The sequence below is a fragment of the Panulirus ornatus genome, chromosome 20 (assembly GCF_036320965.1).
Source record: "Panulirus ornatus isolate Po-2019 chromosome 20, ASM3632096v1, whole genome shotgun sequence".
NCBI classification, from domain to species: domain Eukaryota; kingdom Metazoa; phylum Arthropoda; class Malacostraca; order Decapoda; family Palinuridae; genus Panulirus; species Panulirus ornatus.
In genome coordinates, this window is record NC_092243.1 from 37,952,316 (window position 1) to 37,966,271 (window position 13,956).

The following is a 13,956-nucleotide window of genomic DNA, read 5'->3' on the forward strand; positions in this document are numbered from 1 at the left end:
GCCTTGTGATGATGATCTCCTACCTTGTCATGACAATTCCATGCTTTATCATGATGATTCTCTGTCTTGTCACATTGATCGCCTGCCTTGTCATTTTGATCGCCTACCTTGTCATGATGACCCGTGACTTGTCATGGTGATTCCCAGCCTTGTCATGATTATCCCCTGCCTTGTCATGATGATCCCCTGCCTTGCCATGATGATCCCCTACCTTGTCATGATGATCCCCTACCTTAACAAAGAGATCCCCCACCTTGTCATGTTGATCCCCCTTACCTTGTCATGTTGATCCCCTGCCTTGTCATAATGGTCCCCTACCTTATCATTATGATCACCTACCTTGTCATGATGATCCCCTACCTTGTCATGATCATCCCCTGGCTTATCATTATGATCCCTTGCCTTATTATGATGATCCCCTGCCTTGTCATGATGATCCCTGCCTTGTCATTATCATCCCCTGCCTTGTCATGATAATCCCCTACCTTATCATGATGATCCCATGCTTTGTCATGATGATATTCTGCCTTGTCATTTTGATCCTCTGCCTTGTCATGATAATCCTCTACCTTATCATGATCCCATGCTTTGTCATGATGATTCTCTGCCTTGTCATTTTGATCCCTACCTTGTCATGATGATCCCCTGCCTTGTCATGATGATCCCCTACCTTGTCGTGATGATCCCTGCCTTTTCATGATGATCCCCTGCCTTGTCATTATGATCTCCTGCCTTGTCATGATGATCCTCTGCCTTGTCATGATGATCCCCAACCATGTCATAATGATCCGCTACTTTGTAATGATAATCTCCTGCCTTGTCATGATGATCCCCTACCTTGTCATGATGATCCCCTGCCTTGTCATAATGATCCCCTACCTTGTCATGATGATCCCTGCCTTGTCATGATGATCACTTTCCTTGTCTTGATGATTCCCTGACTTGTCATGATGATACCCTACCTTGTCATGATGATCCCCTACCTTGTCATGATGATCTCCTGCCTTGTCATGATGATCTCCAGCCTTGTCATGATGATCCCTACCTTGTGATGATGATCCCCTGCCTTGTCATGATGATCCCCTACCTTGTCATGATAATCCCCTGCCTTGTCATGATGATTCCCTACCTTGTGCTGATGATCCCTGCCTTGTCATGATGATCCCCTGCCTTGTGATGATGATCCCCTACCTTATCATGATAATCCCATACCTTGTCATGATGATCCCCTACCTTGTCATGATGATTCCCTACCTTGTGCTGATGATCCCTGCCTTGTCATGATGATTCCCTACCTTGTGCTGATGATCCCTGCCTTGTCATGATGATCCCCTGCCTTGTGATGATGATCCCCTACCTTATCATGATAATCCCATACCTTGTCATGATGATCCCTGCCTTGTCATGATGATTCCCTACCTTGTGCTGATGATCCCCTGCCTTGTCATGATGATCCCCTGCCTTATCATGATGATCCCATACCTAGTCATGATGATCCATGCCTTGTCATGATGATCCCTACCTTGTGATGATGATCCCCTGCCTTGTCATGATGATTCCCTACCTTGTCATGATAATCCCCTGCCTTGTCATGATGATTCCCTACCTTGTGCTGATGATCCCCTGCCTTGTCATGATGATCCCCTGCCTTGTGATGATACCCTACCTTGTCATGATGATCCCCTACCTTGTCATGATGATCTCCTGCCTTGTCATGATGATCTCCAGCCTTGTCATGATGATCCCTACCTTGTGATGATGATCCCCTGCCTTGTCATGATGATCCCCTACCTTGTCATGATAATCCCCTACCTTGTCATGATGATTCCCTACCTTGTGCTGATGATCCCCTGCCTTGTCATGATGATCCCCTGCCTTGTGATGATGATCCCCTACCTTATCATGATAATCCCATACCGTATCATGATGATCCCCTACCCTGTCATGATGTTCCCCTTCCTTGTCATGATGATCCCCTGCCTTGTCATGATGATCCCTGCCTTGTCATGATGAATCCCTGCCTTGTCATGATGATCCCCTCCCTTGCCTTGATGATCCCTTACCTTGTCGTGATGATCCTTTACCTTGTCATGATGATCCTCTGCCTTGTCATGATGATCCCCTGCCTTGTCATGACGATCCCCTGACTTATCATGATGACGCCCTTCCTTGTCATGATGATCCCCTACCTTGTCATGATGAGCCCCTGCCTTGTCATGATTGTCCCTTTCCTTGTCATGATGATCCCCTGCCTTGTCATGATGATCCCCTGCCTTGTCATGATGATCTCATACCCTGTCATGATGTTCCCCTTCCTTGTCATGATGATCCCAACCTTGTGATGATGATCCCCTACCCTGTCATGATGATCTCATACCCTGTCATGATGTTCCCCTTCCTTGACATGATGATCCCCTACCTTGTGATGATGATCCCCTGCCTTGTCATGATGATCTCATACCCTGTCATGATGTTCCCTTTCCTTGTCATGATGATCCCCAACCTTGTGATGATGATCCCCTGCCTTGTCATGATGATCCCCTACCTTGTGATGATGATCCCCTGCCTTGTCATGATGATCCCCTGCCTTGTCATGATGATCCCCTACCTTGTCATGATGATCTCATACCCTGTCATGATGTTCCCCTTCCTTGTCATGATGATCCCCAACCTTGTGATGATGATCCCCTACCTTGTCATGATGATCCCCTACCTTGTCATGATGATCCCCTTCCTTGTCATGATGATCCCCTACCTTGTCATGATGATCCCCTACCTTGTCATGATGATCCCCTACCTTGTCATGATGATCCCCTACCTTGTCATGATGATCCCCTACCTTGTCATGATGATCCCCTGCCTTGTCATGATGATCCCCTACCTTGTCATGATGATCCCCTGCCTTGTCATGATGATCCCCTACCTTGTCATGATGATCCCCTGCCTTGTCATGATGATCCCCTGCCTTGTCATGATGATCCCCTACCTTGTCATGATGATCCCCTACCTTGTCATGATGATCCCCTACCTTGTCATGATGATCCCCTACCTTGTCATGATGATCCCCTACCTTGTCATGATGATCCCCTACCTTGTCATGATGATCCCCTACCTTGTCATGATGATCCCCTGCCTTGTCATGATGATCCCCTACCTTGTCATGATGATCCCCTGCCTTGTCATGATGATCCCCTACCTTGTCATGATGATCCCCTACCTTGTCATGATGATGATCCCTGCTTTGTGATGATGATCCCCTACCCTGTCATGATGTTCCCCTTCCTTGTCACGATGATCCTCTGCCATGTCATGATGATCTTCTGCTGTGTCATGATGATCCCTGCCTTGTCATGATGATCCCCTGCCTTGTCATGATGATCCCCTGCCTTGTCATGATGATCCCTTACCTTGTCATGATGATCCCCTATCTTGTCATGATGATCTCCTGCCTTGTCATGATGATCCCCTGCCTTGTCATGATGATCCCTGCCTTGTCATGATGATCCCCTACCCTGTCATGATGATCCCCTTCCGTGTCATGATGATCCCCTACCTTGTCATGATGATCCCTGCCTTGTCATGATGATCCTCTGCCTTGTCATGATGATCCTCTGCCTTGTCATGATGATCCTCTGCCTTGTCATGATGATCCCCTGCCTTGTCATGATGATCCCCTACCCTGTCATGATGTTCCCATTCCTTGTCATGATGATCCCCGGCCTTATCATGATGATCCTCTTCCTTGTCATGATGCTCCCCTGCCTTGTCATGATGATCCCCTGCCTTGCGATGACGATCCCCTACCCTGCCATGATGTTCCCCTTTCTTGTCATGATGATCCCCTACCTTGTGATGATGATCCCCTGCCTTGTCATGATGATCCCCTGCCTTGCCATGATGATCCCCTGCCTTGTCATGATGATCCCCTACCCTGTCATGATGTTCCCCTCCCTTGTCATGATGATCCCCTGCCTTGTGATGATGATCCCCTGCCTTGTCATGATGATCCCCTACCTTGTCATGATGATCCCCTACCCTGTCATGATGTTCCCCTTCCTTGTCATGATGATCCCCTACCTTATGATGATGATCCCCTGCCTTGTCATGATGGTCCCCTGCCTTGCCATGATGATCCCCTACCTTGTCATGATGATCTCATACCCTGTCATGATGTTCCCGTTCCTTGTCATGATGATCCCCTACCCTGTGATGTTGATCCCCTACCCTGTCATGTTGTTCCCCTTCCTTTTCATGATGATCCCCAGCCTTGTGATGATGATCCCCTGCCTTGTCATGATGATCCCCTACCCTGTCATGATGTTCCCCTTCCTTGTCATGATGATCCCCTACCTTGTGATGTTGATCCCCTACCCTGTCATGTTGTTCCCCTTCCTTTTCATGATGATCCCCTCCCTTGTCATGATGATCCCCTACCTTGTGATGTTGATCCCCTACCCTGTCATGTTGTTCCCCTTCCTTTTCATGATGATCCCCTCCCTTGTCATGATGATCCCCTCCCTTGTCATGATGATCCCCTATCTTGTCATTATGATCCCCTACCCTGTCATGTTGTTCCCCTTTCTTTTCATGATGATCCCCTGCCTTGTGATGATGATGCCCTGCCTTGTCCTGATGATCCCCTACCTTGTGAAGATGATCACCTGCCATGTCATGATGATCCCCTGCCTTGTGATGATGATCCCCTACCCTGTCATGATCCCCTTCCTTGTCATGATGATCCCCTACCTTGTGATGATGATCCCCTGCCTTGTCATGATGATCTCTGCCTTGTGATGGTGATCCCCTACCCTGTCATGATGTTCCCCTTCCTTGTCATGATGATCCCCTGCCTTGTCATGATGATCCCTACCTTATGATGATGATCACCTGCCTTGTTATGATGATCCCCTGCCTTGTCATGATGATCCCTGCATTTTCATGATGATACCCTACTTTGTCATGATGATTCCCTGCCTTGTCATGATGTTACATCTGCATATGTGCACATTAGTGTCAGTGTGACATTACCATCAACTAACCTTACTAACCCGTCTATGTTAGTGTGGTTAGTGTGTGTGTGTGTGTGTGTGTGTGTATGATTACTATTTGCGTGTTCGAGCAAGAGACTTTTCACTGGCGTTACCTTGTCACTTAGCCTTGTATATAAGTAACACGTCTTTTCTCCTGTGTTTGTGAGACCACACCTTGAATATGCAATCCAGTTATGGTCCCCAGACTATAAACAAGTCGAGGAAAAATTAGAGCAAGTACGGAGACGCGCAACAAAATTGATAGCATCTTTTAGAAATCTGGCATGCGAAGAGAGGCTAAAACGATTGAATCGCTTCTCCCTTAGAAAACGTAGACTTCGCGGCGATTTAATCCAAGTATTTAAGGTTCTGAACAAATTCGATAAAATACATCATGAACATCTTTCCGAAATACAAGAAAATACGGTTACCAGGACAGCTGGAATATAACTCAAAGGTAAAAGATGTAGTACGGACGTGGGAAAAAGCTTCTTTTCCTTTTAGTGTGTTGGGCATTGGAATAAGTTAACGTCAGACGTACTTAATGCTAAAACTATAAATACCTTTACAAGTCCTTTAGACAAATATTCTGTAAATTCAGGTGTACGCTGAGAAAAACGCCAGAAATAAGCTGCATAAACTAGAAGGGTAATGTGCAGCAGCCGGGAATTTGTGATAGCTTAAAAAAAAGTACTAAGCAGAATTTCATTTTGTTTGTCAAATGAAATATTTCTTTTTCAAACAACCCAGTCGTGGGCCAATCAGGCATCCTGTTGTCTTTCTCATGTAAGCAAAATACACACACACACACACACACACACACACACACACACACACACACACACACACACACACACACACAATAAATCAGGTACCCATCTATCGACTAACCTCGAGGGGAGGATGAACAGGTGGGATTGGCTGCAGTCTCATTGCCGTACCCAGGATTCGAACTCATGCGGACCTGTCCCAGGGCGATCTTCTGTGTGTGTGTGTGTGCGTGTGTGTGTGTGTGTGTGTGTGTGTGTGTGTGTGTGTGGGTGGGTGGGTGGGTGGGTGGTTATAATATGGACAGCTTATTCGTAGGGAAGAAAAGTTTACACGACCCCATATTCTTGTCTCATCATAGGATTTGGTCATGGAATGTCATGCCTTGGTATGACTGTGATCATCCCACAGTATTTCAAACGACGTCGTGGTCGGGCCTACGCCGTGATGAACGCTGGAGTATGTACGGGCCAGATGTTGGGGCCAATCTTGATAAGCCACCTGCTGCAGGAGTACGGCTTCACTGGCGCTGTCCTTATCGTGGCGGCCATGTTACTGAACATTTGTGTTGCTGCCTGTGTGTTTCAGCCGGTGGAGTGGCATACCACCCGCCAGAAGGCTGACAGGAACACCATGAATGATCATCCTTTAGATAACGATTCAGCCTCGGGATGTGGTGTGACATTATTACGAACAATACGTACTCTGGTGAGTAGCTTCAGGATGCTCGCATCACTTCGATTACTCATCATTGTCATGGGAGCATCTCTCAATATGAGTGGTTACCTCACCTTCTTCAGCATGTTGCCATTCATAATGGCTGATGATGGCTACAGCCACGAGGAGGTGTCGTGGTGCATGTCTGTGTCCGGTGTGTGCAACCTGGTGACACGAGTGGTCGCGACCACCTTGGCTGACTGGCCCAGGTTCAGTAAGAGGGGCTGCTTCATGGCCGGCACGGCGACCATCGCCCTCTCAGTAAGCGGTAAGACTTCCCTTCATCAGTTTATTCGATGTCCGTCTTAGTTATTCTTACCGTTAATGAACGTGATGTCTATGATTAACAGTCCTGATCTCAGATTAACCAAACATGAACACAGAGGCCATAAGTAATGCGTTGAGATTACTCTTGCCTGTCAATTTTCTTTCATTTTCACATAACATTTACCCAGCAGCCACGTCCACGTACTTGAATCCTCTGTGCATTTTTCAGTGTACGCCTCAAGGATTGCTTGGATTCTACCAAAGATGATTCCGGTGCCTCCTAGGCCCTTTCTTTGTCCCTTCTAAACGTTGTGGAACAAGAAAATCAAACACCAGATTCGAGTTCTTAGCCTGATACCCACAATGCCAACACACTCGACCCGATTTCATTCCTGAACCTCCCATTATACATGCACCATCTCTACTACGGGTCTTCAGACCAGTCTTATCTATTTCATCTGTAGTTGAGCTTCCCCTTCCTCTATCCTTGGGCTCGCCCAACCTCTATCCTTGAGGTCGCAACCTCCCTCCCCCTACCCCTCTCTATTACTCTCGATACTCCAATTCTGGCACTCTAGGAGAGCTCACATGTCATCTTTGCGGCGTCTTTACCGACTTTCCTCTGAACGAGTATTCCTGCCGTGGCCAGGATGCCTCATGTTGCGCTGAACGTATAGCTAGGGTTATCTTGGCTGGGATGAAGGCTAACATCTCTTCTTGCGTTAGATCTTCCTCCCCTTATCATGGTTTGGTCGCATCTGCTCTGATGGCTATCATACTTTAGGGAAGAACTTATCGTGTCATAAAAGCTTTCCCTCTCCCTGAGTCCTTCTCCACTTTCATCTCTGCTCGGAATTTCTACAAGCTGTTCCTCATTAAGTCAAGCCTCAAAGTGTTCTGACTTGACTTCGACTAAAAAATGTAGTTGCTCTTTAACCATAAGCGTCTTCAGTAACTTGTGTAGCTCAGCATTCCTTCCTCTTTTCCGACCTGATCAGTCTATAGCTAACGCTAACTGATATAGCTACTCTAATCCTCCATCAGATGATTCTGACTCTAATGCTCCGCCCCATCTCCTCCCGCTAAACCTATGCCACCCACATTTTCCTTGCGCAGGATCTTTTGAACACTTTCCCGTCTCCGGTTAGACGAGGTGTGTATGGCCAGACGGCATATCTCCTCGAACCCGAGGGGAGTGTGCCTCTGAGCTAACTCCGCTCCTAGCTCAGCTATTTCGTCTCTGTCCAGTTACCCAGAGTTTACTCCAACTACAGCTTCACATTTCTTACTTCTTATATCTCTAAAGCGTTTGAAACTCACCTTAACTTTCACTCTCTCAGACACTTACAATCCCATTTCCTTCTTTCTGACCACCATTACGGATTTCGCAGCTTGAGGTTTGCGCGTGGTCTCTGATATGAGGCTCACCATCAGGAATTTTGGTGAAAAATTTATTTCCAAAGCGCGTAACAGGCTTTGGCATGTCTTTGCTCTCTAGACCTCCCTCCTTTGGTTTTTCTACTCCTTTCTGTTTCCTAATGCCGAGCTTCCTCCTCAGACGTTCCAGTACGATAGTCGTTGATTTTGTGACCTCTTATCCTACGTACACTGGTGTCCCTCACGGGTCTGTCTTATCCTACATACAGTGGTGTCCCTCAGGGGTCTGTCCTATCACCTATGCTCTCTTTCCTTTCATCAGCCTGTTAATTCCTATGCTGATGATTTCACTGTACACAACTGAGTTCACATCCCCTCCTCTCCTCCCAGTACTCGTTCTCCTTCTATCATTGGGAATATTTCCTTTCAGAATTCGGACCAGCGTAGCTGCCTGGAATAGTGAAGTAGTAGCCTGAATAACCCTTAAGCCTTTCATCATGCAAGGTTTCTTGTTTTGTATATCTTTTACTGCGAAAATAAAAAAGTTTGGTTGTTTGCCACATAGAAGATAACTGTCATAAAAATCTTTAAAACATACCCTTAAAAAACATGATAAGATTCTCCTATATTGGTGTGGGTGTGAGATGCATTGCCATAGACGGGCCAAGCTGACGGCACGGATCTTAATAATCAACGTGTCTAATAATTAGGGAATTTCTTGGTTAATTTCATTCTATATACGTACACCTGTCATGATGACGGTACAGTTCCTGATCCTCCAGGTGATGATGACGATAAAGATGTTGATCCTACCTGTCATGTTGACGGTACATTTGTTGATCCTCCATGTGATGATGAGGGTACAGGTGTTGATACTCCATGTGATGATAACGGTACATGACTGATCCTTCCTGTGATGGTAACGGTACAGTCGTTGATCCTCCCGGCCATGACGACGGTACAATTATTGATCCTCCCTGTCATGATGACGGTACATTTGTTGATCCAGTTATGATGACGTTACACGCTGTACCATCTACATGACGTAGTATCTACATGCTGTTGTATCTACATGCCGTAGTATCTACATGACCTAGTATCTACATGCTGTACTATCTACATGCTGTACCATCTACATGACGTAGTATCTACATGCTGTTGTATCTACATGCCGTAGTATCTACATGACGTAGTATCTACATGCTGTACTATCTACATGCTGTACTATCTACATGCCGTAGTATCTACATGCTGTAGTATCTACATGCTGTGGTAACTACATGCTGTTGTATCTACATGCCGTAGTATCTACATGCCGTAGTATCTACATGCCGTAGTATCTACATGCTGTAGTATCTACATGCTGTAGTATCTACATGCAGTAGTATCTGCATGACGTAGTATCTACATGCCGTAGTATCTACATGCTGTAGTATCTACATGCTGTAGTATCTACATGCAGTAGTATCTACATGACGTAGTATCTACATGCCGTGGAATCTACATGCTGTAGTATCTACATGCTGCGCTATATACATTCCGTAGTATCTACATGCTGTGGTAACTACATGCTGTTGTATCTACATGCCGTAGTATCTACATGCTGTAGTATCTACATGCTGCGGTAAATACATGCTGTTGTATCTAAATGCCGTAGTATCTACATGCCGTAGTATCTACATGCCGTAGTATCTACATGACGTAGTATCTACATGCAGTAGTATCTACATGACGTAGTATCTACATGACGTAGTATCTACATGCCGTAGTATCTACATGCTGTAGTATCTACATGCTGTTGTATCTACATGCCGTAGTATCTACATGCTGTAGTATCTACATGCTGTGGTAACTACATGCTGTTGTATCTACATGCCGTAGTATCTACATGCCGTAGTATCTACATGCTGTAGTATCTACATGCTGTAGTATCTACATGCAGTAGTATCTACATGACGTAGTATCTACATGCCGTAGTATCTACATGCTGTATTATCTACATACTGTAGTATCTACATGCAGTAGTATCTACATGACGTAGTATCTACATGCCGTGGTATCTACATGCTGTAGTATCTACATGCTGCGCTATATACATTCCGTAGTATCTACATGCTGTGGTAACTACATGCTGTTGTATCTACATGCCGTAGTATCTACATGCCGTAGTATCTACACGTTGTAGTATCTACATGCTGTAGTATCTACATGCCGTAATATCTACATGCTGTAGTATCTACATGCCGTAGTATCTACATGCTGTAGTATCTACATGCTGTAGTATCTACATGCAGTAGTATCTACATGACGTAGTATCTACATGCAGTAGTATCTACACGCTGTAGTATCTACATGCTGTAGTATCTACATGCCGTAGTATCTACACGCTGTAGTATCTACATGCCGTAGTATCTATATGCTGTAGTATCTACATGCTGTAGTATCTACATGCAGTAGTATCTACACGCTGTAGTATCTACATGCTGTAGTATCTACATGCAGTAGTATCTACATGACGTAGTATCTACATGACGTAGTATCTACATGCCGTAGTATCTACATGCTGTAGTATCTACATGCCGTCGTATCTACACGCTGTAGTATCTACATACTGTAGTATCTACATGCAGTAGTATCTACATGCTGTAGTATCTACATGCCGTAGTATCTACATTCTGTAGTATCTACATACTGTAGTATCTACATGCTGTAGTATCTACATGCCGTAGTATCTACATTCTGTAGTATCTACATGCTGTAGTAACTACATGCCGTAGTATCTACATTCTGTAGTATCTACATACTGTAGTATCTACGTGCCATAGTATATAAACGCCGTAAAATCTACCCGCTGTATTATCTACATGCCATAGCATCTGCATGCCGTATACTCCATACGCTGTAGTATCTACATGCCGTAGTATCTACAACCTGTAGTCTCTACATGCTGTAGTATCTACATGCCGTTGTATCTACAACCTGTAGTATCTACATGCCTTAGTATCTACATGCTGTAGCATTTACATGATGTAGTAGCTACATGCTATAGTATCTACATGCCATAGTATCTACATGCCGTCATATCTTTATGCCTTAGTATCTACATGCTTTTAGTATCTACATGCCTTAGTGTCTACACGGTGTATTATTTACATGCCGTAGTATCTACATATTGTAGTATCTACATGCCGTAGTATCTGCATGCTGTAGTATCTACATGCTGTAGTATCTACATGCCATAGTATCTACAAGCTGTAGTATCTACATGCTGTAGTATCTACATGCCATAGTATCTACAAGCTGTAGTATCTACATGCTGTAGTATCTACATGCCACAGTATCTACAAGCTGTAGTATCTACATGCAGTAGTATCTACATGCCGAAGTATCCATATGCTGTAGTATCTACATGCTGTAGTATCTACATGCCATAGTATCTACATGCTGTAGTATCTACATGACGAAGTATCCATATGCTGTAGTATCTACATGCTGTAGTATCTACATGCCATAGTATCTACAAGCTGTAGTATCTACATGCAGTAGTATCTACATGCCGAAGTATCCATATGCTGTAGTATCTACATGCTTTAGTATCTACATGCCGTAGTATCCACATGCTGTAGTATCTATATGCTGTAATATCTACATACCGTTGTATTTACATGCCGACGCTACTTCAAGTAGCTGGGAAATGTGAACTCCTTTGGAGTGAGTTCTTTGATGAGCCTGTTCTCGCAGCGATATACCCTCGTTAGAGTTGACTTTTCACGGTCGATGAAGCAGTCATGTAGATTCTACGTATGGCATATGATACACAGGTCAAGGAGGTAAATATAATACCACGGTGGAGAGTACAGCAAGGTGAGGCAGTAGACCATGGATGGTCTGGTAGTGCGAGAATGTGTTAGGCCGTTGGATGCTTCAGGTGAAGATGTTAGGGAAATGATTGGAGGTGGTAGGCTGAGTTGTGCTGGATGAAATGATTGGAGGTGGTAGGCTGAGTAGCGCTGGATGAAATGATTGGAGGTGGTAGGCTGAGTTGAGCTGGATGAAATGATTGGAGGTGGTAGGCTGAGTAGCGCTGGATGAAATGATTGGAGGTGGTAGGCTGAGTTGAGCTGGATGAAATGATTGGAGGTGGTAGGCTGAGTTGAGCTGGATGAAATGATTGGAGGTGGTAGGCTGAGTTGAGCTGGATGAAATGATTGGAGGTGGTAGGCTGAGTTGTGCTGGATGAAATGATTGGAGGTGGTAGGTTGAGTAGCGCTGGATGAAATGATTGAAGGTGGTAGGCTGAGTTGAGCTGGATGAAATGATTGGAGGTGGTAGGCTGAGTTGTGCTGGATGAAATGATTGGAGGTGGTAGGCTGAGTTGAGCTGGATGAAATGATTGGAGGTGGTAGGCTGAGTTGTGCTGGATGAAATGATTGGAGGTGGTAGGCTGAGTTGAGCTGGATGAAATGATTGAAGGTGGTAGGCTGAGTAGCGCTGGATGAAATGATTGGAGGTGGTAGGCTGAGTTGAGCTGGATGAAATGATTGGAGGTGGTAGGCTGAGTTGTGCTGGATGAAATGATTGGAGGTGGTAGGCTGAGTAGCGCTGGATGAAATGATTGGAGGTGGTAGGCTGAGTTGAGCTGGATGAAATGATTGGAGGTGGTAGGCTGAGTTGTGCTGGATGAAATGATTGGAGGTGGTAGGCTGAGTTGAGCTGGATGAAATGATTGGAGGTGGTAAGCTGAGTTGAGCTGGATGAAATGATTGGAGGTGTTAGGCTGAGTTGAGCTGGATGAAATGATTGGAGGTGGTAGGCTGAGTAGCGCTGGATGAAATGATTGGAGGTGGTAGGCTGAGTTGTGCTGGATGAAATGATTGGAGGTGGTAGGCTGAGTTGTGCTGGATGAAATGATTGGAGGTGGTAGGCTGAGTTGAGCTGGATGAAATGATTGGATGTGGTAGGCTGAGTTGTGCTGGATGAAATGATTGGAGGTAGTTGTCTGAGTTGAGCTGGATGAAATGATTGGAGGTGGTAGGCTGAGTTGTGCTGGATGAAATGATTGAAGGTGGTAGGCTGAGTAGCGCTGGATGAAATGATTGAAGGTGGTAGGCTGAGTTGAGCTGGATGAAATGATTGGAGGTGGTAGGCTGAGTTGAGCTGGATGAAATGATTGAAGGTGGTAGGCTGAGTAGCGCTGGATGAAATGATTGAAGGTGGTAGGCTGAGTTGAGCTGGATGAAATGATTGAAGGTGGTAGGCTGAGTTGAGCTGGATGAAATGATTGAAGGTGGTAGGCTGAGTTGAGCTGGATGAAATGATTGAAGGTGGTAGGCTGAGTTGAGCTGGATGCATATCATGTATGCAGGTAGTATGAGTGAAGGCGTTGGTCTCACTTGCCGAAATAAACTTTCCAAGTATAAAAGGAAAACGTAATTTGTCATAAATTATATGTGTTCAAGTCCAGATTTCTCTTGAAGCACTGGAGGGATGGGGTTGAGGATGTGACTTTCAGAAGCTGTGTATATGGGATCCACTCTCATGGTATTACAGATGAAGGGAGAGGCAATGTTGGACTCAAGTCCCCACTTTTTCTTCTCATTTCCATAGTAGGCAGACGCATAGCCTTGAACCTAACCTTTTAGTGAGGTCTCTTTTTTTATGTACCTTGTTTGGTGCCTTCCTCTCTTTATCACTAGATCTTGTTTCCACGTTGTTACCATACTTTCGATGCAGCACATGATCAAGGTCTACTATAAGTTGTAAGTAGCTTGCTGAACATTTCCATATCTCGTACTTA

The 13,956-nt window shown here is 45.1% G+C and overlaps 2 protein-coding genes across 16 annotated transcripts in view; both read left to right on the plus strand.

The window, feature by feature from the left end:
• LOC139755950 (uncharacterized) overlaps positions 1-13,956 on the plus strand; it is a 1,365,710-nt gene that overhangs the window by 580,055 nt on the left and 771,699 nt on the right. The gene's annotated exons all lie outside the window — the stretch shown is intronic.
• The window catches only part of LOC139755949 (monocarboxylate transporter 14-like), a 50,745-nt gene that overhangs the window by 14,680 nt on the left and 22,109 nt on the right, over positions 1-13,956 (plus strand). Inside the window, exon 2 of the mRNA XM_071674737.1 lies at positions 6,160-6,783. Within this exon, the coding sequence (XP_071530838.1) occupies positions 6,160-6,783 (624 nt within the window). The remainder of the gene's footprint in view (positions 1-6,159; positions 6,784-13,956) is intronic.